Source organism: Microtus ochrogaster, unplaced genomic scaffold (assembly GCF_000317375.1).
Source record: "Microtus ochrogaster isolate Prairie Vole_2 unplaced genomic scaffold, MicOch1.0 UNK109, whole genome shotgun sequence".
NCBI lineage: Eukaryota > Metazoa > Chordata > Mammalia > Rodentia > Cricetidae > Microtus > Microtus ochrogaster.
The window spans coordinates 341,864-366,963 of record NW_004949207.1 but is presented as its reverse complement, the minus strand read 5'-3'; the positions used below and the strand labels follow the sequence as shown (position 1 = coordinate 366,963).

At 51.6% G+C, this 25,100-nt stretch overlaps 3 protein-coding genes across 4 annotated transcripts in view; 1 reads left to right on the top strand and 2 right to left on the bottom strand.

Annotated features, from left to right (window-relative positions):
- Nucleotides 1-1,833, top strand: part of Mospd3 (motile sperm domain containing 3) — a 3,661-nt gene extending 1,828 nt beyond the window's left edge. Inside the window, exons 4-5 of one of the 2 annotated variants that reach the window (XM_005371443.3) lie at nucleotides 1,357-1,521; nucleotides 1,614-1,833. In XM_005371443.3, coding sequence (XP_005371500.1) covers nucleotides 1,357-1,521; nucleotides 1,614-1,645 — 197 coding nt within the window. In that variant the 3' untranslated portion in view covers nucleotides 1,646-1,833. The remainder of the gene's footprint in view (nucleotides 1-1,356; nucleotides 1,522-1,613) is intronic. The other variant, XM_005371442.3, reaches the window with a different exon arrangement.
- A 6,714-nt stretch (nucleotides 1,834-8,547) lies between these two features.
- On the bottom strand, nucleotides 8,548-23,401 carry Tfr2 (transferrin receptor 2). Its single transcript, XM_005371441.2, has 19 exons — nucleotides 23,311-23,401; nucleotides 23,043-23,096; nucleotides 22,591-22,843; nucleotides 22,299-22,485; nucleotides 19,515-19,655; nucleotides 19,328-19,439; nucleotides 19,121-19,243; nucleotides 18,240-18,356; nucleotides 18,016-18,155; nucleotides 16,588-16,751; nucleotides 15,248-15,367; nucleotides 13,365-13,447; nucleotides 13,212-13,275; nucleotides 13,046-13,113; nucleotides 12,877-12,953; nucleotides 12,714-12,798; nucleotides 12,397-12,624; nucleotides 11,946-12,086; nucleotides 8,548-9,138 (listed from the first exon to the last, which is right to left on the bottom strand). The coding sequence occupies exons 2-19, from the start codon at nucleotides 23,073-23,075 to the stop codon at nucleotides 8,863-8,865; spliced, it is 2,412 nt and encodes an 803-aa protein (XP_005371498.1). The 5' UTR covers nucleotides 23,076-23,096; nucleotides 23,311-23,401; the 3' UTR covers nucleotides 8,548-8,862.
- A 1,119-nt stretch (nucleotides 23,402-24,520) lies between these two features.
- Actl6b (actin like 6B) overlaps nucleotides 24,521-25,100 on the bottom strand; it is a 16,858-nt gene continuing 16,278 nt past the window's right edge. Inside the window, exon 14 of the mRNA XM_005371440.2 lies at nucleotides 24,521-24,772. Coding sequence (XP_005371497.1) covers nucleotides 24,692-24,772 — 81 coding nt within the window. The 3' untranslated portion in view covers nucleotides 24,521-24,691. The remainder of the gene's footprint in view (nucleotides 24,773-25,100) is intronic.

Genomic DNA, 25,100 nt, shown 5'->3' with positions numbered 1-25,100 from the left:
GGATCTCTGTGAGTTCAAGGCCAGCCTGGTCTACTAGTTCCCGGCTCCAAAGCTACAACAAAACTCCTTCTCTAAAAAAAAGAAAAGATGAATCCAGTATCTACCTGTCTTCACCACCCAAAGACTAGGATTGCCCAGGTTCTTCAGTGGGTTTTGGAGATCCGAATTTGGGTCCTCATGTTTGCACTGTCAGCCCTTTTCTGACTGGGTTGTCTCTCCACAGTTATTGTTTTTCTGTAGTACTGGGGATTCGCCTTGTACCTAAGGCATACCAAACAAGCCATATCCCCAGGCCTGCAGTGGGGATCCTGAATTCTGTAGGGTAAGAAGAAGTAGCATTACTCTTGAAATGAACTAAATGGGGTTTGAAGAAGTCCCTGTGCACAGTTGTTCCTGGCTGAGGTTTTCTGTTGGGTGAGAGAGGAAGACGACTTTGCACTTGTCCTGTTTCTAACTTCTAATCAGGGGACAAGTTCTTCTCTAGCTCCAACTGCAGCGGCTGTTATCAGGCACCAGCTACCTTCAGCTCAATAAGAAGCCCGCACTGAGCAGTCACTCCTGTGTGCTGGGCACGGGAGATACAGAGGTCACTTGCCTGTCAGCCTAGGACACTGAACACAGTACTGAAGGCAGGGCACCCTTGGAGGGCAATAAAATGTAAACCCAAAGGCCAGCGTGATGGCACAAGCCTGGGATACCGCCCCTTGGGGGACTACAAAGAAGGAAGGAGGATTGCAGGTTCTAAGCCAGCCTGAGCTACATGGTACGGCTTTGACAGACGGGGGTGGGGAGGAGTGTTGTGGAGACAGATCAGATGGTAAAGTGTTTGCTACATAAGAGCGAGGACCCGAGTTCAGTCCCCAGCACCCATGACATGGTTGCATTGTGTTTGGACTTCCAGTTCTGAGGAGGCAGAGACGGGCAGATCCTGGGGCTGGTTAAGCAGTTGGCCATTCTAACAGACAAGGCCAGGTCCTATTGAGAGACCCCGTTTTCCCAAAACAAGTCGGATGGTTCCTGAGGTTGATTTCTGGCCTCTGTACATATGTACACGTGTGCGTGTACCCACCCACTCGCATCTATCACACACTTAAGAGAGATAACCAAAGCCGGATATGGCATTACACACCTAATCCCAGAACTTGAGAGCTAGAGGCAGGAGGATCAGCAGTTCAAGACTACCCTTGGCTACCTAATGAGTCTGAGGCCATCCTAGACCACATACGTGTGAGTCCCTGTCTCAGAATAAGTAAATGACATGTGAATGAACTCAATCAGAGTTGCTGCCTCTCCGTTGTTCATCCTGGTCCCTGGCAGACCTTGGGCCACCGGTACTCATGTCCCCTCCTTTCGCAGGTCCCCCCCAGCAGCTGGCCACCAGCTCCTTCCTGCTCTTCTTGCTGACAGGCATCATCTCCGTGGCCTTCCTGCTGCTGCCCCTGCAGGACGAGCTTGGCAGCCAGCTGCCTCAGGTTCTGCATGTGTCCCTGGGACAGAAACTGGTGGCAGCGTACATCTTAGGTGAGCACGGTAGAGGAGCACCTGGGCCCACCTCCAAAGAAAGCACGGGAGGAAGGGTCCTGCATGGACTCTCTTCCTTTTCCTACCCTCAGGCCTCCTCACCATGGTGTTCCTCCGGACCTGAACTCCCCAGCTGGACCCAGCCCACCCACCTTCTCCTTCGCAGGCAGGGACCTGAGGCAGCCACTGTGATGTTTGCACCTTGCCCCTTCTCCCTCTTTTCTACCCATCCATCAGTTTTCATCCTGCCCGTCACCAAACACCCAGGGATTTATACTCATTTTCCAAGTTGAATAAAATAAGTTTTAAAAATCAAAATGGGAAATGTAGGATGCTTGTCCTGGGCTTGTCACCTTTTTTTTTCTACTTAAATTGTGTGTGTGTGTGTGTGTGTGTGTGTGTGTGTGTGTTTATGTGTTTATGCATGAGGCCCGAGATCTCTATGTCAGATGTCTTCCAAGCGCACGTACATGCAAGCACAGAGAAAGAAAGACAACCTTCAGAGCGGATTCTCTCCTTCCACCATGGGCATTCCAGGCATCGATCTCGGGTCCTCAGACTTGGTGTCTTTACCCACTGAGCCATTATGCCAGCTCCTATGTCTCATTTTTGGAGGTAAGGATTCTCACTGAACCTAGAGCTCATCGATTGGCTGGGTTCCCTCAGCAGTAAGCTCCACTTCCCCAGCCCTGAGGTCACACATTCTCGGAACTGCACTGTTAATCATCAACTTGACAGCTCCCAGAATCACCTGGGAGAGGGCAGCTGGGCATCAAGGGGGTGATCCTGATTCGGTTCCCTGGGGAGGGATGAGCCCCCCAGCCCCGTATGTGGGCTGCACCATTTCGTGGATTTGGCTCTGGGATGAATGAATGGGAGAGGAAACTGAGCAGCACATTCATCACTTTGACAACAGATGTAGTGTGACCAGCTGACCTCAAGCTGCTTTGACTTCATGAACTGTGAGCTAAAACAGACCCACTCTTCCTTAAGTAGCTTGTGCTGGCGTATGTCATCCCAGGAGCAGGGGAGAAGCTGAGACAGCGTGGGTGCTGGGGCTCTGAGCTCAGGTCCTCAGGCTTGTATGACAGGCACAGCAGTGGCTGACCCGTCTCCCTAGCCCTCCCCACTTTATCTTTTTAAGATTGTTTTTAATATTTTTTTTAAACTTTGTTTTTTTTTGACCAGACTGGTCTTGAACTTTCCACTTGAACTCTCCTGTCCTACCCCTGTTGTGGCACTTCATTTCACCAATAGCTTTTGGGGTACTGGCCTTAGGACGTGGTTTCTGTGTGCGGACATGATCTCCTAAAAGGGAGAAGAGGGGCCTCTCTCACTCTTGGGAGGTTGGAGTAGGAGCAAGCTTGGTACCATAGATTAGATTTTTCTTTGCTTGGTAATTTTTTTTAAATTTTATTACGTATACAGTGTTCTGCCTTCATGTACACCTGCAGGCCAGAAGAGGGCACCAGATCTCATAGATGTGAGCCACCATATGGTTGCTGGGACTTGAGCTCAGAATCTGTGTTTCATCCCTAGCACTGTATAAATAGGTGTGTGGTATTGCTTGCTTCTAACCCCAGCACTCAGGAGACAGAAGTAGGATTAGGGATTCAAGGTTGCCCTCAGAGACGGAACAAATAGCGGCTAGCCTGGGCCACATGAGATTCTTTCACAAAACAAAACATAATAAGCAAACAAAATAGGTCTGGGGCTGTCAGTGCTGGCTCAGTGAGCAAGGTGCTGATAAGCCTGATGACCTGAGTTCAACTTCTGGACTCACCTGGTAGAAGTAGAGATTGCAGTCCCCCCAAAATGTCCTCGGACCTTCACTTGAAGACCATAGCATGCTTATGCCAATTCCTCCTCTGCAAAATAAATAAATGTTAAAAACAACGATGACAACATAGGCTTCAAAAATCCACTAAAAAAGTTACCAAGTGGACCGGAGAGATGGCTCAGAGGTTAAGAGCACTGACTGTTTTTCCAGAGGTCCTGAGTTCAAGTCCCAGCAACCACATAGTGGGGTTGCTCACCAGGTACACTGTGCCAGCTTGAGAGATGCCCCCCAAGAAGTAGGCAAGGGTCTCCGCACATTGATGATGCTTGCCATGTCTGCCGTAGAAGGCCCTGTTAACAGTGAGTCCAGGAAGCCTTCTGTTTGCTGTTCTATTCTACTGTTGGTTTTGTTATTGTTGTTTTGTTTTCCAAGACAGGGTTTTTTCTGTGTAGCTCTGGCTGTCCTGGAACTCACTCTGTAGACCAGGTTGGCCTCTAGCCAGAGATTCAACTGCCTCTGCCTCCCAAATGCTGGGGTTGAAGGCGTGCACCACCACACCTGGATATTTATAACTAATTTTTAATATTTATATTTATTTTATTATTTGTACGTGCTGTGGGGGTGGTGATGGTGGAGGTCAGAAGAAGGCCTCAGATCCCCCCCTCCCGTCTTTTCTCTTGCCGTAGCAGAATACTGTGACCAAGGCAACTTAGAAACAAAGCTCTGTTTGGGGCTTATGCCTTCAGAGGGTTAAAGTTCACTGTGGCAGAACGACGATGGCAGGCAGAAGGTGGCTGGAGCAGCAGCTGAGAGTTCACATCTTGAACCACAAGCACGAAGCAGAGAGCACACGGGGAATGATGTTAGTCTTTTGAAACTTCCAGCCCAGCCCACCTCTTCCAGTGAGGCACCTGCCAACTAGGGAGCAAGTATTCAAACACCTGAGACTTATGGGAGACGGCTCATTCAAACCACCGCACCCCACCAGATGGAGTTACAGGCGGTTGAAAAACCCCTGATGTGGGTGCCAGAAGAACAAGTGCCCTTAAACACTGAAAATAGGGTATTGCTAATGTAGTAGTCCTGGCTGGTCTGGAACTTTTTCCTCTTTTTTTTTTTTTTTTTAGTTTTTCGAGACAGGGTTTCTCTGTGGCTTTGGTGCCTGTCCTGGAACTAGCTCTGTAGACCAGGCTGGTCTCGAACTCACAGAGATCCGCCTGCCTCTGCCTCCCGAGTGCTGGGATTAAAGGCGTGCGCCACCATCGCCCGGCTCTTTTTTTTTTAAATATTTATTTATTTATTATCTATATTATATTCTGTCTGTGTGTAAGTCTGCAGGCCAGAAGAGGGCACCAGACCTCATTACAGATGGTTGTGAGCCACCATGTGGTTGTTGGGAATTGAACTCAGGACCTTTGAAAGAGCAGGCAGTGCTCTTAACCACTGAGCCATCTCTCCAGCCCCTTTCCTCCTTTTTCTTCTTCCTTCTCCTCCTCCTCCTGGTCCTTCTTCTGAGACTGGGTCTCACTCTGCAGCTCCAGCTGTCCTGGAACTCACTCTGTATACCTCCAACACAGAGATCCATCTGCCTCTGCGTCTCAAGTGCTGGGGTTAGAGGTGTGCGCCACCACATCTGGAAATGGAGTTTTGTTTTCTTTCTTTTTTTTTTCCTTTTGGGTCCAGAGAGATGGCTTAGTGGTTAAGAGCTCTTGGTGCTCTTGCGGAAGACCAAGGTCTGGTTCCCAGAAATCACACGGTGGCTCACCACCGTCCTTAACTCTAGTTCCCGGGATCTGTTGTCTTCTCCTGGCATCCCTGGGCACCAGGCATGTACTGGATGAACATACGTGCATTCATATAAATCAAATCAAGCCAGGTGGTGGTGGTGCACTCCTTTAAATCCAGCCCTTGGGAGGCAGAGGCAGGCAGATCTCTGTGAGTTTGAGGCCAGCCTGGTCTACAAGCTAGTTCCAGGACAGGCTCCAAAGCTACAGAGAAACCTGTCTCAGAAAAAACATAAATAAATAAATCTTATTAAAATGTATAAATAGCATAAAAAGTTCCTTCTGCCTGGCAGATGCTACCACGGTTGGTTAGTTCTTCATTTTAACTTTAAAGGCCCTAGACCTATATAATATACTCTGTGGCCCTAGCACTCAGGAGGCTGATCCAGCAGGATCTTGAGTTCAAGGCCAGCTTGGGCTACACAGTGAGCCCTGGTCTTCAAAAGAAGTCCGGTGATGGTGGTGCAAATCTTTATTTAGTCCCCACAGTTGGGAGATATGAGATAGGTGAATCCTTGAGTTTGACACCAGCCTGGTCTACAGGGTGAATTTTAGGACATCCAGGACTATGTAGAGCCAGGGCCCTGTCCCAGAACAAAACAAAACCCTATATCTACATCATCACATTCTGAAGTGCCAAGAGGCAAAGCTTCAGTATATGGCTTTGGGAAGGGGAGGACACAGTTCAGATCTTTAATCTCAGCCAGGCATGGCTGTACACGCTTTTAATCCCAGTATTTGAGAAGTAAGAGGCAGGAGACTCGAAAGTTCATGGAGAATTCCATGCAGTCTGAACTACAGGAAAACTGCCTGCAAAACAAAAAGGAGGGGGAGGAGGATGTAGAAGGAGGGTGAAGAGGATGAAGGAGGGGAAAGAGGATGAAGGAGGAGGAGGAGGAAGAGGAGGAGGGGGGAGAAGGAGGTGGCAGAGGAGGAGGGGGGAGAAGGAGGTGGAAGAGGAGGAGGGGGGAGAGGCCTTGAACTGCTACTGCAAAGTCCATTCTGCCAATTTGATGACATTTATTGACATGTTTGGGGGATTCCAATGCGGACATCTTTGTGAGTACTATTCTTTTGTCAACACAAGCAACTGGGCAAGGGGAGAAGGGCTGTGACACCCATTGGATAATGTGCTGTCAGGAAGATAAGAGTTGAGGTTTCTGACCCCAGTTCATGCCCTAGCACCTGAGAACCTCTTGGTGGGAGAAGGGATAGGCAGAAAAACGGTGGTTTCATCCTGAAAATCGGAACCTGGGACATCCAAAGCTTTAGATAAAGAGATTGTCCATTCCCAGTGCCCGAGGAGCTGTGTGAGACCTCCCAAACTATGCTGGGGGCAAGAAAAGAACAAGGAGATACCAACATCATTTACGCCACTGCCAGGAAGTAAAAGCCGGGCTGCAGCTCTTAAGCCGTGATTAAAGAGAAAGAACTAGGCCAAGGAGTTGGTCCAGCTGGTCAAGATACCTGCTGCCAAGCCTTAGTGACTTGACCTCTGCCCCCAGAGCCCCACAGGATGGAAGAGAAAGCTGCCTCCTACAGGTTCTCTGACCTCCACACAGGGGCTGTGGCATAGACATGCACACATGAAGTAAAGAAGAACCTAATAAAATTTTTCAGTGGGAAGAGAGTGACCATCATTTTTCTACTTATCTAGAGTTCACATTTAAGTTCTCCATCCTCATCGGACAAAGGTTGGCCCTAGGGGATCCCAGAGGAAATGTCCTGGACAGGGTCACCCTAAGAGATATGTGACCAGTACAGTCTTACAGGGGCCCAGACTGTGTAAGGCATGCGTATGTACATGCATGTGGAGGCCAGAGGTCAACCTTGGGTATTGTTCCTCAGCAAATGTCCACCTTACTTTCCATTAAGATACTTTTTTACATTTGTTTATTTCTTGTGTGTATACACTTGCTTACCCACGAGCACCCACGGGGAGGAGCTGACTCCTCCCACTGTGTGGCCAGACCTTCAGGCTTGGGAGCAAGTGCTCCCGACAGAGAGCTGGAGCTGCTCAGTGGTTTAAGAGCTCTTGTTGGCTCATTCTTTCAGGGACCCAGCACCCACAATCAGGTGGCTTACAGCCCCCTGCAACTTTAGCTCCAGAGGATCCATCATCCTCTTCTGGGCGCCAAGAGCACCGCAGTCACATGTGCAAATAATCACACATATACACGCAAAATTTCAAAAGGCTTTCCACAAATTTTTGGGTTTTTCTTTTCTTTAAATAAAAGGCAGGGTTCCTCACTGGGGGCTGAGGTTCCTGGATTAAGCTAGGCTAGTTGTCCAGTGAGCCCCAAATACACCTCCCCAGCACTGGCACTGACAGTTTGTGCCAACACACTCAGCTTTATGTGACTGGACCCAGGTCCCCACGGCGGGCACTTTACCCACTGAGATAGATTTCCCCTTCTGACCTTGAGCTCTCAGTCCCCCTGCCTCGGTCTCCCAAGTGCTGGGATTACCCCTGTGAGCCACCATGTCTGACTCTGGTCATGCTTTATCTATTTGGCTTGTTTCGTTTTTCCAGACAAAATTTCTTTGTGTATCCATGGCTGCCCTGGAACTGGCTCTGTGGACCAGAGATCCTCCTGCCTCTGCCCCCTGAGTGCTGGGACTAAGGGTGCGCGCCACCACTGCCTCCCGGTTCTGTTTTTTGAACAAGAGCCTTACACTTTCACTCTGCACCAAGGCTTTTTTACTCAGGGTCTTACTGTGTAGCCCTGGCTGCCCTGGAATTCACTGTGTAGACCAGTCTGGCCCCAACTCACAGAGATCCACCTGCTTCTCTCCCAGCCCCAGTCTGGCCCCAACTCACAGAGATCCACCTGCTTCTCTCCCAGCCCCAGTCTGGCCCCAACTCAGAGATCCACCTGCTTCTCTCCCAGCCCCAGTCTGGCCCCAACTCACAGAGATCCACCTGCTTCTCTCCCAGCCCCATTCCCCCAGCCCAGTGCTGGGATCAACAGCCTGCGCCTCCGAGCTTCGCTTGTTTTGTTTGTCTGTTTTGTTTTTATGCTGTGTATGGGTAGTTGGCCTGCAGATAGGGCTGTGGAAGACAGAAGAGGGCATCTGATCCCCTGGAACTGGAGTTATAGATGGTTGTAGGACTCCATGGAGGTGCTAGACACAGAACCAGTGTCCTCTGGAAGAGCATCCAGTGCTTTTAACCACAAAGGCATCTGGAAAACCTGTGGGAACTGGCTCTCTCCTCCACCACGTGTGTCCTGGGGACTGAACTCAGGTCATCAGGCTGAGCACGCACCCCTTACTAATGATCCCATCTCCCTTCCATTATCTTTAGGCTGTTTCCTTAGGCGACAAAATGGCTATTTTCCCCATGGAGATAGCATCTTCAGACACGGCTGTCAGGTGCCTTCTGTGCATCCTAACCTAGGTCTCAAGGCTGGTGTGAGGAGTGGGGATGGCATGAAGAGGAAGCAAGACCGCTTACAGACAACAGATGTTACAGATTTGTTTATTGACATCTAATTCCCTTGGGCCTCCCACCAGAGACCACCCACTAAGAGATCCAGACAGATCCCAGCCTAGGTAGTCTTTAGATATGGAGGACTTTGCTCCTGAAGGCAGAAGGACTGGATAAGAGACAGTAGGACAGTCACACTGAGAAAATAAGGCTCTCCTACATTGCAGGGCCAACGGTGTTAATGAGAATAGGCAGCCAGGAGAGGTGCATGGGGCACCTCCTTTCGCCTGCACCACTCAAATAGGGAGACAGGAGAATCATGTCGGACCCAGGTAGGGTTTCGCGCCTCAAAAGTTATTGTCTATGTTCCAGACATCGCCGCTGAGCGCGTTGGCTGCCCCCTGCAGTGTCCACGTGAGCAGCGCCAGCTGGCGCCGGAAACGGCTCTCTTGGAACCCCAGACCTGGTGCCAGTCCGGAGGAGTTGGCCTTGAAGCCATCAGAGCGCAGCATCCGCAGGTGGTCGAGCAGGGCACCCAAAGTGTGGTCGCCTTGGCCCAGGAAGATGTGGCGGAATGGGGAGTCAGCCGGCGACACATACTGGGACAGGCAGTAGAATTCCACCTGCATGAAAAAGTGAGGGCAGGTCTAGATGCCAGGGTGTCGTGGCTGAAGGCTTCAATCACTCCTCCGTCCAACCGGTCCTAACCCACCCTGAGGCCCTCTGGTACCTGCTTCGCGGAGGACGTATCTTGCACACTCAACATCTCTCGTGTGTGCACGTATGTGTGTTGAGACCAAGGCCAATAGCTAGCAAGTCTTCCTCAGTCACGCTCCACAGTACTTTTTGAGACAGGGTCTCTCACTGAACCTGGAACTTGCCAATCTGGCAAGACTATCTGGCCAGCAAGCCCCGGGCTTCTCCTCCGCCTTCCCAGTTTGAGGTCCAGGCACCCACCATGGAGTCTGAGTTTTACATATGTACTGGTGCTTTGAATTCAAGACCACATGCTTATATGGCAAACACTTTACCAACCGAGCCTGAGCCCTAGCCCTGTTTGCTTTCCTTGAAAACAAAGACACACTATGTAGCCCTGACTAACCTATAATTCACTATATAGACCAGACTGGCTTCAGGCGCACCTTGCCATTTCCTTCTCTCTCTCTCTCTCTCTCTCTCCCCCCCCTTCCTTCCTCTCTCTCTCATTTTCTTTCTTTTTTCTTTTGTTTTTCGAGACAGGGTTTCTCTGTGAGGCAGTCCTGGCTGTCCTAGAACTTACTCTGTAGACCAGGCTGGCCTTGAACTCACACCTGCCTCTGCCCACCCCACCCCTGTGCTGGGATTAAAGGTGTGCGCCACCATTTTCTTGACTCAGCCTCAAGAGCCCTGAGATTGTGGATTTATAGGCGAGCAGCATTTATACCATTTAAAATGTCTATTCAAGAGTCCATGTGTGCTCATGGCTTTGAGCCAGAACTTCAGTGGGCACAGCTTCCAGGTCACTTTGCCAAATCACTCATAGGAGCCTGCTCTACAGAATTAAGGGCTATCTGGACATAACTACACATATGTCAACATAAACTTCTTCTTCTTCTTCTTCTTCTTCTTCTTCTTCTTCTTCTTCTTCTTCTTCTTCTTCTTCTTTTTGTTTTTTTGTTTTTTCAAGACAGGGTTTCTCTGTAGCTTTGGAGCCTGTCCTGGCACTAGCTCTTGTAGACCAGGCTGGCCTCGAACTCACAGAGATCTGCCTGCCTCTGCCTCCCGAGTGCTGGGATTAAAGGCGTGCACCACCACCGCCCGGCCAGCATCAACTTCTTAAACATGAGATTCAGAGGCTGGGGGAGGGGTGGACAGGGTCTCATCATGTAGCCCAGGTTAGCTGTCTCAACCTTCTAAGAGATGGGAGTACAGGCACCTCCACGCCTAGTTGTTTGGTACTAGGGACGGAGCCCAGGGCTTCACGCATACCAGAAAGCACTCCCATCAACTGAGCTACAGCCCTAGTCCGTTTTACTTTTTCCTCTTTCTTTTCCCTTCTCTCCTTTTTTTCCACCCCTCTTTTTCTTTCATAGTATTGAGCACAGGCTATGGCCTCAGAGTCCCTTGTCTCTAACTTTGGCTCTACCACTTACTTCCTGTGTGATCTTGGGTAAGTTACTTAGCTTCTCTGAGTCTTAGCATTGGCCTACACTCCTGCCAACCTCACGGCGTCAAGGAAGTCCTGCTATTGAACAAATGAAGTAACGTCGCTGGCCTCTGGTAGCGCCCTACAAATGTCAGCTGCTATTATCATTATTGAACTCATCTGTTTTCCACACCCTGCCCATACATTTTTCCTGCTAAATGACTCCAGTCGGTCCAGGCGCCCCCTACAGGCATTTGTCAGCACCTGTGGCTGGTATCCAGGACGCAGCCTTCATGAAGTCCATTTCCTCCGCAGGCCATTAGTACTCCCGCCAGAATCCTTTAAACACATTACGTTTGTCACCTTACCTCCTTGCAAGAAATTTTCATGATGCCTAGACACACAAAATCCAACTCCTGAGCCTTGCCTGTAATCCCGGTTCCTTGGAGGACTGAGGCATGTGGCTACAAAATGAGCTCAAGACTACTCTGGGCAATTTAGCAAGACTTTCAAAATGTAAAATGAAAAGCCGGTTAGAGGCGCAGCTCGGTGATAAAGCCCCTGCCTAGAATCTCCTAGTGAGGGGCTGGTGGTGTGGCTCAGTGGTGGAGCCCCTGCCTAGAATTCCTCAGTGAGGGACTGGGGGCGTGGCTCAGTGGTGGAGCCCCTGCCTAGAATCCCCCAGTGAGGGGCTGGGGTGTGGCTCAGTGGTAAGGCATTTATTTAACATGCACAGTACCCTAATTTGATCCCCACTACACACAAACACACAAAACCCCAAATTCCCTCAGCTATGCAAAGGCTCCCCACATTGGTCCCTGTTCAGTGCTCCACAGGGTCTCTGGGTCACCTCACAAGAAGGTGAGGTGGCAAAATGGAGTTAAAGGATCCATGCACAGCTCCCAAGAAAGGCGAAGTCCATTTCCCCACCTCATCCTCCACCCTGAAAGGTCCTCTTTCTTTTGCATCAACCGCGTCAACCCGGGTTTTGCCTGCTCTTTAAACCACAAAGTCTAAAGCAGAGGTCAGCACACTTTGTTTCTGCAAAAAGCCATGGAGTAAATACTTTAGGCTTTGCAGTAGATAGCAAAGAGGAAGGCCTTTCCTATCCATTTCATCCCCTGGCAGAGTCTGCCAAAGTGACGGGTCGGCTCTTCTAGCCTGGCTGGTTTAGGGACCCTGTATATCCGGTGGTATAGTACGCCCCAGGACAGGGAAAGCTTAAGGGACAGAGTGCTTTAGAACGCCAGGTCCTGGGGAAAAGGACCCCAGGCCAGAAGGGGGCGGGCGGGAGCAGGGCCTCACCCTCATGATGCGCACGTTGTACATGCGCATCAGACGCTCGTCGCTCTGCTCCGAGCTGTAAATCTCCTTCCGCAGCTTCTCCGCCGCCCGGATGTAGTCCCCCCTCGCGGAGTACACCCACTGCAGGGTCAGTCCGCGGGCCTGTGGGTGAAGCACAGTCTGAGACCGACAGATTGGTGCCAGCACCGATGCCTAGGATGGGCTCAAAGAGCTGGCAGGAAGGGGGAAGAGATGCAGGGAGGAGATCAGGCCTTTGACATTAGAGAGGGCGGATCCCAGGGACTTGGGTCGGACTGGCTGTGTCCTCGGGGATTAGGTGACTGGAGGTAGGAATAAAAAGGGCCAGACTGCAAGACAGGACCTAGATCTCAGGGCTGGGGAGAGGAGACGCCAGCCACCCCTAGAAATGAAGCGTCCCCTAAAGGCTGGGGGCAGGATTGGCATCTTGGACCTTGAGATCCCCAGAGAACTCGTTGAGGTTGCCGATGTGCCTGAGGACCACATCCCCATAGCGGCCAAAGTCGAGCGGCAGCAGGTGATCGTGGCTCAGTCGGATGAGGAGCTGGCCCGCGAGCTGAGCCACTGCCTGGGCCACGGCGGGCAGGCGACCTCGCAGCATCTTGTGCAGATTCTCATAGGTGTCCTCCTTCGTGTGCAGGAACGGATACTCCCGATCATCCTGCAGGGAAATGGAAGGGCTGGGCGCAGGAACGTGGTGCTGAAAGGCTGGGGGCCTGGTGTCCTGGGGCAATGGCTCGGGAATCTCACCTCCATGAAGGAGAACTCCACAGCCGGGACCCCCGCAAAAGCCGTGAAGGAATAAGCACTGCTGTCCATGGGCAGGGGCCGAATCCTGGGGGCAGGCAGGTTGGAGGCCTCTGAGGACTCAGTTTCCCCTCAGCCTCCACCCCCAGTCTTTCTTTCAACTTACACTTCGGCATCCCAGTTGGGATTGGTGAGCTGAACTTGCTCGAAGAGCGTCTGTCCGCTGTGGTTAGGGGAATCCACCTGTGGCAGGAGGATGAGGGGCACAAGTCAGGCTGTGTCCTCTTCCGGTCCCACCATCTTATCTGCCATCCCCAGTCCCGATCCTGTCTTGCCTGCTTCAGGATGTTCTCAATGAGGCTGACCAGAAGGGGGCTGGTCTTGGCGTGAAATTTGCCATCTCCTGAAGGAAGGGAGCGGGAGGAAAGACAGGCTCAGGGAGAGAGTCAATGGTACATGTGGACCCGCGGGGCGGCCAGGAGGTAACATTGCCCAGCTCACCCAGCACTGAGTTGTCCAGGCTCACGTACACTACGGCTTTGAGGTGTAGCACGCTGAGGTAGCCCTGTGGATTGGGGGAAGAACGTGGAGAAGGAAGGTTCCTCCCACCACCCCTCCGCATTACCTGGTTTCTTGCCCAGAGCCCCAAATCACCTCCAACCACTCCATGGATCCCACGCTGCCAAAGTCTCCTCCATCCCAACTGATGAACAAGAGGCTTCTTCGAGGTTTGAACCCTAGATGCAGAGGGAAGAAACGGGGGTCAGCACTCTCATCCTTCTCCATCCCTGTCCCCAGAGGGCCTCTCTTCACCCAGCATCCTAGCGCTTCTTACGTTGGATCCCCCCCTGACTTGATAATAATACCTTGGGGTGACGTCTAAAGATGCCATTTCTTGCTTAATCGACACTCAGGCCATTGACATTTAATAAATCTCACTCTTTATTTAGTTTTCAAATTTTTGAAAATTTATTTGTGTGTGGGGGGGTACACACCCACCACAGAGAGGGAAAGCGGAGATCTGTGGGCACTTGCAGGAATCTGGTCTCTGCTACCACCACGTGGATTCTGGGACTCCCGCTCAGCCTCAGGCTCGGCAACGAGTGCCTACTGTTGCCATCTGGCTGCCTTATTTGTTGTTTTAAGACAGGGTCACACGTAGCCCAGGCTAGCCTCAAACTCTCTATACGGTAAAAGATGATGGAATAACAGGAGTAGACCATGCATCTGGCCTAGTCAATGCCTGAGGTCAACAGGCAAATGGAGTTTCCTTTGGCATCCTCACACTTGAGGGTCATTGTGCTTTGTTCTAATTAGTCCCCTCCCCCACCGTGTGCTTGGTTGTCCCCTCAATAGCCTGGCACCTTTCTCTCCCTCCCTCCTTCCTTCCCTCTCTCCCTTCTTTCTTTGCAGTGCCAGGGATTAGCCTTTTGCATGTTAAGCAAGTTCTCTACCACTAGGATAAGCTATATATACCTTTTTTAAAAACAATTTTATTTTTTATGGTTTTGTCTTGAAACAGGGTCTTGCTATGTAGGCTTGACTGACCTCAAACTCACAGGGACCTTACTGTAGAGTACTAGGGATAAAGGCATGTGCCATCATGCCTGGCTTTTTTTTTTTTTGAGGGAGTATTTTTTTTTCAAAGATTTATTTAGGGGCTGGAGAGATGGCTCAGAGGTTAAGAGCATTGGCTGCTCTTTCAAAGGTCCTGAGTTCAATTCCCAGCAACCACATGGTGGCTTACAACCATCTGTAATGAGGTCTGCTGCCCTCTTCTGGACTGCAGGCATACACGCAGACAGACTATTGTATACATAATAAAAATAAATACATATTTAAGAAATATTTATTTACATTGGGGTTTTGCCTGCATAAGTCTGTGTGAGGGTGTCAGATCTGCTGGAACTGGAGTTATAGATAGTCGTGAGCTGCCATGTGGGTGCTGGGAATTGAACTCAGGACCTTTGAAAGAGCAGCCAATGCTCTTAACCACTGAGCTATCTCTTCAGCCCGTTGTTTTGTTTTTTGTTTTACGAGACATAGACTCACATAGCTCAAACTGGCCTAGAGTTCATTATGTCTTTGAGAATGACCTTGAAATCTCAATCTTCCTGCCCTAGTCTCCTGAGGGCCAGACTTACAGGGATGTCTGATCAACTCATTTAAAAAATTAAAAGTATTTTTGTGTGTATGTGTGTGCATACATACGGTGGCATACATGTGGAGGTGAGGGGACCGCTTTGGGAAGCTGGATCTCTTTACCATGTGACTTCGGGGAATCAAACTCAGGCCAATGGACTTGGTAGGAGTGTCCTTACTCACTAAGGCATCTCGTCAGTCCCCAGGCTAACACGTTGATGAGGAAATAGCATATTGGCGAAGCTACTTGCCCAGATTCACACACTGGATACTCCAGTAGTGGGACTCGGAGCCCAGTGACCTCTCTCCAGGATATGCTGCCAACTACCTTTGACCTAGGCCTAGCTCAGGCATGACACAGCCCCAACTCACACAGGTCTTGGCTCTGATCTTACCGTTGCTGACCATGGAGGAGAAGGTCCGCACCAGCTCCAGCAGGATGGCAGTTCCCACTGCAGACTTGGCTGCTCCTGGGCCCCATGCATCCCTCTGGGCCCCGATAACAACATAGTGATCTGAGGAAGATGTGTGGAGCCCACGTCTTAAACTGACAACGTCTCTCCATGCGAATCTGGAGGCTGGGTGCTCCCAGAGCCTCACTCGGTCCTCTCCAGCCTCCCCCATCCCAGCTTCCTTGCCTTAGCCCCTCCAATTTCTACACTGCAGCTCTCTAAACCCTGCTGGGTCAGAAGCCCATGCCCATCTCAATCAGCCCTTGCCCAGACGGACTGATCGATCCATCAATAGGCATTTGGAGATTCAAACACACAGGTACCCCCTCCCCTCTTACATCTGGAGACAGGATCTCATGTAACAGAGTCTGACCTCAAACTCATGATTTTCCTGCCTCCACTTCTTCCCAAGTGCCAGGATTACAGGCATGCACCACCATACCAGGCTGTACGTGGTGCTAACAAGAAACCCAGAGTTTCTTCCATGCTAGGCAACCACTCTGTCAGCTGAGTTACTGCTGTTAGAGGGGGACATTCTATTTTGCTGGAGTTTGGGGCTGTCTTTTTGTTTGTTTTTCTTTGTATTTTACACTGGCCTTAAACATCTGATTTCCGGTCTCTAGGTGTGTGCCACCACTCCTGGCTCCTTCTTCTGCTTAATACAGGCTCTCCCAAGGCCTAGGCTCTGTAGCCTAAGCTGGCCTTGAACTCATTGACCTCCTGCGTCAGACTCTTGAGTCCTGGGTTGACAGATGTGGGCTCCGATGCCTGACTAACCCTAAAGCATTCTGGGCTCCCTTCTCTCCCTGGTCAGTCAGGTTCTACACCTTCCCTGCCTGCTCTCCTCTCCCCAGCTCTTCTGTGCTCAACTCCCACCTCCAACATCCTCCTCTGTGTGTCCCTCAGGTCTCTGCTTCTCCCTTGACACCTGGACAGTGAAGGGTTTCCCAGGCCTGCCCCACCCCGCAACGTCTGCTCAGCAACCTTTGATTCCCCAACACCAGAGTCGTCTGTCCAATCTGGCCTTTGCTTGAGGACTGGATACCTAGTACAACATCCTCCAACACACGCGTGCTCATGCCCAGAGTGTGGGGAGCTCACTATTAAACAATACTACCCATTCGGAGGGCTCCTCACTGCCACCCCTCTCATCAGTCCCCGCTCGGCCTCCATTCCCTGGACATCACTCCTGGCCTTCTCCAGGGCCTCCTGTGCCAGTCTTCTCTGGTTGATTAAGAGCAGAACCTCCTAAGCTGTGGGGGATGCTGGGCAGACAAGCCCACCTGGCTCTGCGAAGCCCTCGATGCAGGCAAAGATGTTGCTGATGGGAGTCGAAGCCCTGTGGTTGTTGACCACCAGACGCAGGTGTGGCCCGGGTCCCAGCCGATAAGAGGAGACTGGAAGGTGGCCTTTCCATTCCTGGGGGGCCAAAGGGCCTTTGAGTTTCCTGGAAAGTGGCGGAGCAGCAAAGTATTGCAGGGATACCACGGCCTAGGCCACACGAGAGCCTCGAGTCCCCTTTCCTCTTCTCCTATTCCTGGGATCTGGCTCGAGACCTTTGTCTCTGTACCTTACCCAATAGGACAGTACAGCCTGGGGCTGCCACAGGCAGTGGCATAGGCTGTGCCCTGAGTGAGGGTCCTCAGCACTAGTGGGTGTACAGATGGTGAGGCCTGGTAAGAGGAGTGCCCACCTAGAGGGTCACCTCTTCCTTTTGGGTGTGTATGCAGGTACGTGTGTGGAGATGTATGTGCACATGTGTGCACATGTGTGCAGAGGCCAAGCTCACATCTTGCCCTAAAGTGCTAACTACATTTTTGTTTTTTTTAAAAAAATATTTATTTATTCATTATGTATACAATATTCTGTCTGTGTGTATGCCTGCAGGCCAGAAGAGGGTACCAGACCCCATTACAGATGGTTGTGAGCCACCATGTGGTTGTTGGGACTTGAACTCAGGACCTTTGGAAGAGCAGGCAATGCTCTTAACCTCTGAGCCATCTCTACAGCCCCCCTTTTGTTTTTATTTGTAAGTTTATAACACACTTTCTTGTGTGTGTGTGAGTGTTCAGCTCGTGTGCCACAGCATCTGTGTGGAGGTCAGAGGACAGCTGCAGGTGTCCGTCCTCTCTGAGTATGTGGCGCTTGGGGATGGTTTTCAGGCTTGCTGGCAAGTGCCTTTACCCATTGAGACATCTATATAGGTCATTTGTGTGTGTGTGTGGGGGGGGTCAGGATCTGCACTTGGCATGAGGCTCACTAAGTTCTCTAAGTTGGATGCAAGTGTGAACTCCAGGGACCCACCGGTCTGTCTCTCCAGTGAGGGACTGCATGCACACACTTAGATTTTGTTTGTTTGTTTTTGTTTTGTTTTTGAGAAAGGGTTTCCCTGTGTAATAGTCCTAGCTGTGCTGGAACTCGCTCTTGTAGACCAGGCTGGCCTCGGACTCACAGGAATCCACCTGCCTCTGCCTCCCTAGTGCTGGGATTAAACCCATGCACCACCACTGCCTAGCTGGTTTTGTATGTTTTTAAAACAGGCTCTGGTGATGGAAATCAGATCCTCATACTTTAGTGGCAAGCCCTTTACTGACAGAACTATGTCCCCAGTCCAAGGATCATCTAATTCACCCAAGGAACTCTTCAGTAACCCCCCACCCGACACACACACACACACACACACACACACACACACACTTTTCATCTCTTACTTGAGCAAGAGGTCAGCAACGTCTGCACTGATGGGTTGGGCAGGGATACTGGGAAGGCCTGATGATTCTACGGGAGGGAACTGGGTTTGATTGAAGGAAGGGAAGCCAGGCGTATAAGGGTCTCCAGTTCCCAGGTGCACCTAAAGAGAAAGGGGTAGCAACTCTGAAGCTGGGCTGGACAAGCCCCATTTGTAGAAGGCAGTTTGGCTTCCCCTGAGACTCACATGTCCAAATACAGCCTGGTGTCTGGATAGGCCTGGCTTGTGAGGGTCCTGGGAGAAATCTGCTGGGTCCGGGTATATCAGCACTCCGTGGGCCCCAAAGTCCTGGGCAATGGCTACCTGAGGGGGGCACAGAAAAGCAAGCGAAAGCAAACTGGCTCCTTTGGTCTGCCGCTGTCGTCCTGAAGGGACCGTGTGTAAGTGTGTGTAACTGTCACTTGGCACTCACATTGTAGCCCTCCCTCGGTGCCTCTTAAAAAACCTGCGTGCACGGGGCTGGAAAGATGGAACACGGTTAAGAGCACTCAACGCTCTTCCGGAGGACTTGGGTTTGATTCCCAGTACCCAAATGTCAGTCACAACTGTCTGTAACTCCAGTTCCAGGGGATCTGACATCCTGTCTGGCCGCCCCAATCACCAGGCACATATGCAGTGCACAGACACATATGCAGGCAAAAACCACCAATACATTTACTAAAATAATTTAAAAAAAAAAAAAGCCCCTCTGTGCAAGCCAGGTAATGGTGGCGCACACCTTTAATCCCAGCACTCGGGAGACAGAGGAAGGCAAATCTCTTGGGCTGCAGAGAAAGTTCCAGGACAGCCATGGTTATGCAAAGAAAGCCTGTCTGGGGGAGGGGGGGGATTAAGATAGGTTCTCGCTGTGTAGCCCAGGCAGGTCTTGAATTAACAATCCTCCTGCCTCAGATTCCTAAATAGCTGGGGTTACAGGTTACATCCTGCCTGTCTTCCGACATTTTCTTAAGATGTGCCTGATTTTTCTTTTCTCCCTATGACAGCCTCCTAGATCCTTCCCATGAAGCCACGCCTACTCCCCAGACCGCTCGCCTCACTTCACACACTGTCCTGTTTGGGACCCTCACCTTCTGGGCAAAGCTGGTAATCCCAACGCGCACTAACAGGAGGCTGCCTGCCAGCTCCACACCCTTGGCTCTCAGGTCCTGCAGATCCTCCTGCCGCCCGTAGTGGGCGTACACCAGCTTGCCCTGGGAACCGATGGATCTTTGAGGCACAGTGCCCGTATCCCAACTCGGCTACCCACCGAAGACGTGATAGGCCGAGGCGCTCACCGTGGCGTTGCCGGTGGCGCTGTAGGGACAGTAGACTTCCGGATCCTCCAGCGGTAGCTGCTCCTGGGCGCTCCCGGCTGCATCCACCCAGTGCAAGGTGTTAGGGTGAGCCCTGAGGACGGGGAGGGTGAGCACCCCTGGCTGTGCAACCCCGTGACATGTCCCCTTGTTGCGTTCCCAGACTCACGGGTCCGGCAACTGAAGCCCCACGTAGTGCGTGTCAGTCCACACGTGATTCAGCTTGTGGCTCGAGAATTGGTCTAGGATATCTTGCACCAGAGTGGCCATCCTGGCTGAGCCGGCCATGCGTTCCCGGAGGCTGGTCAGCCTGAGCAGAGAAAGATCGCACTGGGAGGAGGGGGGAGGTGCAGGAAAGGGACTCCCACGTACCCATAGAAGTAGGAAAAACGCAGGCATGGAATGGTATTTAATGTGTCCCGGGCTAGCCTCAAACTCAGGTAGAAAGCATTTGAAAGATTTGGGAGGTGGAGGCAGGAACATGGGGCTTCGGGACAGGACCTCACCCTGTCTGCTTCCATGGTCATCACCCAACAAGAAACTGTCACCTAAACTCGACCTAGTCTGCCTTCTCACCTCAGGCGGGCATGTGCTGCCCTCACAGGGTTTGTTACCAAGGTCTATCTGTTTATCTTTGTAGGGGAAACAAACTACCTTCCTTGTTTATCACAAAAGTGCAGCCTTGACAGAGACCTGGCCATTCCCGGGTTGTTCACATCTCCCATGGGTCTCTTGGGTTTTCCGACCTCCAGTCTTGGGATGGAGGTGCTCCTGTCTCTCTAACTCTACTCCCTCACCCCTCCTTCCCTTGTGGAGGATTCTAGGAAATTACTCTAGTACTGAGTCACAGGGGTCACCCCAAAATACCTTTATATTTTTTTTCTGTTCTATTGTAGACAAGGCTATGCTGAATTGCCAAGGCTAGCCACACAATCACCTGAAACCCAGGTAGGCACAGAATTTCTCTGTTTTAGCTTTCGGATAAGTTAGAACCTGGTTCTCGTCTCCCATTTCTGGGACCCCGGGGATTGAACTCTGGTTGTTGGACTTGGCAGCAATCACCTTTACGAGGTGAGCCATCTCGCCAGCTCTGAGCTTTTGACATCACATTTTGACGACAACTTTTGAGGTTCCGGTGTCCTCCCTTCATCCTCAGTGTATTTGCCAGTCTGTCAGTCAGTCTGTCTGTCTGTCTGTCTTGGGAGGAAACATTTTCGCTGGCTCACATCTCCAGAGCTTTTGAGGTGTTGTCTTTTTCATCCCTTACTACGTGGTAGAGGGCGTGAACTTAGGGAAATGTGGCAGTAGGTAACCCTACCCACGTTAGCTTTCATAAGATTTTTTTGGGAGTAGGGGGAGTTCAAGGACGGCCTTGAACTCCTGATCCTCCTGCTCCCGTCTCCCAGGTACTGGGATCACAGGTGTCAACCACCACACTTACTTCGTGACATCTGAGGGATCAGAGTGAGTACTCTGTCACCGGAGCTCTAGCCCCAGCCTCAGTCTGGGGGTCCTCTAGGAAGACAAAGCCATCTATGATGATCACCCTACTGTGGGTCAAAAGCTACACCACGATCAGGCTTGGGAAGGAAACGTGTGGGTCCAAACGGCTGAATAAACATTAAAGACAGGACTAGCTTAGCTTTGATCATTGGTGCAGAGGAGGAGGAAAATCCAGGTACACACCTGGGGGAGAGGGGGGGGAGGGTGCTGAAGGGAGAGGATCTCAAGTTTGAGGCCAGCCTGGGCTACATCGCAAGACCTCATCTGAACAAAGCTAAAAGCAAAACAAATGAAATCGAAGGAATAGGAAGAAGGGCTAGTGATGCAGCTAGGTGGCAGACTCCCTGTCGACGAGCACGCCAGGCCCTAGGTTCAACCCCAAGAGCTGTAAACGTGAGATGGCTCGGTAGGTTAGTGGGGCTTGTGGCCAAGCCCGAGGACCTGGGTTCGATCCCTGGGATCTACATGGTAGATGGCGAGAACTGACTGCTGCAAGTTGTCTTCTGACCGTCACGCACACACAGCAGCACCCAAACACCATGCCCTGACAATAAATAAATAACGGTTAAAGAAAGACGAGGGGCTGGAGAGATGGCTCAGCAGTTAAGAGCACTGGCTACTCTTCCAGAGGACCTGGGTTCAATTCCCAGCACCCATACCGCAGATCACAACTATCTGTAACTCCAGTTCCAGGGGATCTGGCACGCTCATGCATGCAGCCAAAACACCAACTAAATAAATGAACAAATGTTAAAATAAAAGAAGGAAACCCAAAGAGAAAGAAACATCATGTAGTTAGTTGTCTCAGTACATGCTGAAAAAATAGTCTTTTAAAAAAATTTCAAGCCGGGCGGTGGTGGCGCACGCCTTTAATCCCAGCACTCGGGAGGCAGAGGCAGGCGGATCTCTGTGAGTTTGAGAGCAGCCTGGTCTACAGAGCTAGTTCCAGGACAGGCTCCAAAGCCACAGAGAAACCCTGTCTCGAAAAACCAAAAAAAAAAAAAAAAAAAAAATTCAAACCTATTCTTTATTACCTGATCATTACATAAACTAAAATTAAAATGTCATTTAACTTTATAAAATATTTATTTACTTTTCAGCATGGGTCTCATGTGTCCCAGACTAGCTTCCAATTTACTCTGCAGCCGTGGTGAGGATGACCTTGAATTCCTAGCCCTCCTGCATCTACCTCCTCTGTTCTGGGAGTACTTATGCCACCTCTGTTCTCTTTCGCTCAGCTGCCTGTCTCCTAAATAAACCATCCCTAAAGTCTCAGGTCTGTGATACTCAGGTCCTGGTATCTGCCATCATTCCAAGGACCGCTGAGCAGGAAAGCCAGAGAGGAGGGTGGGAAGACCCAGACGGGCCTTGGGCAGCAGGAGAACTGACAGGATCTCCAGTCTGAATTGGACTGGACGCTGGGCTGGGCAGGAAGCCAGGCTACTCTTACCTGATGGTGTCCTCCAGGTGCCCCTCTCCAAGGAACCGAAGAAACATGGTCCGGAGGTCACTCCAGTACAACGTGCCCAGGCCGGAATGGAGGCCAAACTCAGAGTTGACATCCTCGCTGACCACCAACACGGAGTCCCCGCATGCCTGGCAGGACCCTCGAAAGACCACGTAGCCCAGGAGGAAGGCTGGCAGGTGGTAAGATGTGGGTTCTCTCGTGCCCTATTCTACCGGACCCCAGAAATGCCCCCAAGCCCAGGCCCTTCACTGTGGACGGAGGAGGGAAGACTCACCCCCAGTGAAGATCAGCAGGGCCGTCAGGATCAGATAGGGGGCAGCCTTTCGACCCACTGCAGCCCAGGGGATGGGAGTTGATCTCCCGGGACCGGAGCCTAAGGACTCAGGGCCCTTGAGTTCCATGGGGCAGAACTGGGCAGGCAACTCGACCTCTTCCTCCCTGTCTTCCTCTTCCTCCTCCAGATGGCCCAGATCAGGGCCTTCCACACGTTTATAGATGGTCTGAGAGGGTCTTGGGGACCAGTGTTGCTGTGTGGAAAGGGGAGGTAGGCATGAGATTAGGGGAGGGGCCTAAGAGTTGGGGAAGGATTAGGCAAGAACGGTGCCACTGACTTGGGCAGGGAGGGACCCAAGGGGGATTGGGTGGGGCCAGCCTTAAGCATTAGGGAGGGGCCTGAGAACGTGAACGAAGACCCAATGTGTGTAAATCCACCCCCCATGGTCTTACCGCTCTCTGCAGTAGACCCCAAAGTTGCTCCATGCTTGCGCCCCCTCCTGAATCCTGCAAGTAGTCCCCCCACAATGATAAACCGTTTGTGGGAGCCCCAGAGGGCCCCTTATCAGCCCTGGCAGGCAGTCTGAGCCTAGGCTGTTCCTCACCCCCCCATAGGGTGGGAGCACAGTCTGGCCTCGGTCCAGCCTTCCAGACATCACCCCTGCCCTCCCCCCTGCCCTCCCCCGCCCCCCAGTTCACGCCAGAGGACAAGAGGTTGTACCTTCTCCTGCCAATCCTTCCACAAACCTCGCTGCTGCCGGCTAACAGCAAATCAATTTTTTTAAACCTCAGGGCAGACTTTGACCACCTTAGTTCCGGTCACAGGTGGGGGGAAGGGGAGATACGGACAGGTCTCCCCCGCCCCCATTCCACCTTCTCTTAGTGTCCTTGCGGAATCATCGCTAGCCCCCTTGGAAACTTCATCATGAACATTTCTGCTCCTCCCCACTCCTTGCATCTGGCTTTTAGGCTCCCCAATATACAGCCCTCCAAATAACACGTTAGCTGATCTTCTTGCTCCGACCCCCTGCCTCAGGTAGATCCCAAACTAGCGGCACCCTAGTGGGGTAACTTGGTGGTTTAATCTGACCATAAAGTTGTCCGTCTGTTTGGAATCTGGCCTATATTGGTTTCTGGGGAGGAAGGGCTATACATGAGCTAAAGGGGTCAAAAGGAATTGGTGAGTGAGTGGGTCCTGGGGTCAGGAAACTCTGGATTTGCGTCCACTTCAGCATTAGGGGAGGCAGAAAACGTCCTGACCTAGCCACCTCGGCACCGGCACCGCTTGGGTCACTAATAGGGACTTAATTAGGTGTTTCTCCCTTTAGGGGTCTTCCGCTCTCTAAGAATTTGATGAAGGGCTACAACGGCAGTTTATCTTCCAGCTTCAATTCCAAGCCGCGCCAAAGACACCGGGACCTGCAGCACTGAATGGGAAAGTTCGGGGTCCACCTCACCCTCACTCCCGATCCGGGTCTCCCCTGGGAACCTGCAGATCCTAACCAGGTACAGAAAGATCTGAGCGGTAGGGGCTCACCAGTACCCCAGGCCCTGTCTCGTGCCTGTCAAAAGCGGAGTCCTGAGTAGGAAGACACAGCAGCCAAGCTCGCTTTAGCAACAGGTCCCTGGATTTCTTGGACCACGCTCTCAAGGAGACTCAAAGCCTGAGCTGAGGCCACACCCACTAGAGCACGCCCCCGGGATAGCCCCACCCCCGCATGTCCTTTTTTGGGGCAGCCCGGAGCTCAACCCACAGTCCTCCGGTTTTGTTACTTCCCGAGTCTTGACCCCCTGAAATCTAAGAATTTCGTGCTCAAGCATAGCATAAATGTAGCTGTGACCTCTCACCAGACCCCCGCGACTCACTTCCTATCCCCAAGAAGATCAAACTCTTTTTATTTTCTTAAAACTTTTTTTTTAACTTATTTCAACTCAGAAACATCACAGTCTAAGAAGATGTAGGTAAGAGAGGAGAGGGCAATGGGTGATGAAGGGTTCAGCGCTTTTGGAGGCCTGGCTGGTAGAACGCCCCTCTGGCATCCGTCTCCCCACAACGCTGTGGAGGGGGTGGGTGGGTAATTGCGGAGGGGGAGGGGTCGACCTCAGGGGCACTTCCGCTCCACGCACTGCTTCCCGCCCTCTTCGTATTCCTGTTTGGAGATCCACATCTGCTGGAACGTGCCCTGGGAGAAAGCGGCGACGGCGACATAAGCTGTCAGGATAGCCCTGGCGTCGCCCCTCTACACCCCCACGCCCGTTCTTCCTCCTTACCTGCATGCATCTCTCGCCTACATCCCTCCTCCTTTCTGGGAGTAATTTTAGGCAGCTCTAGCACGGAGGAGCTACATCTCCACCCGCTCACTGGGGAATTCTAGGCAGGTGCTCTACCTCTGAGCCACCCCAGTACCTCACTGGGGGATTCTAGGCAGGGGCTCTACCTCTGAGCCACCCCAGCCCCTCACTGGGGGATTCTAGGCAGGTGCTCTACCACTGAGCCACACCCCAGCCCCT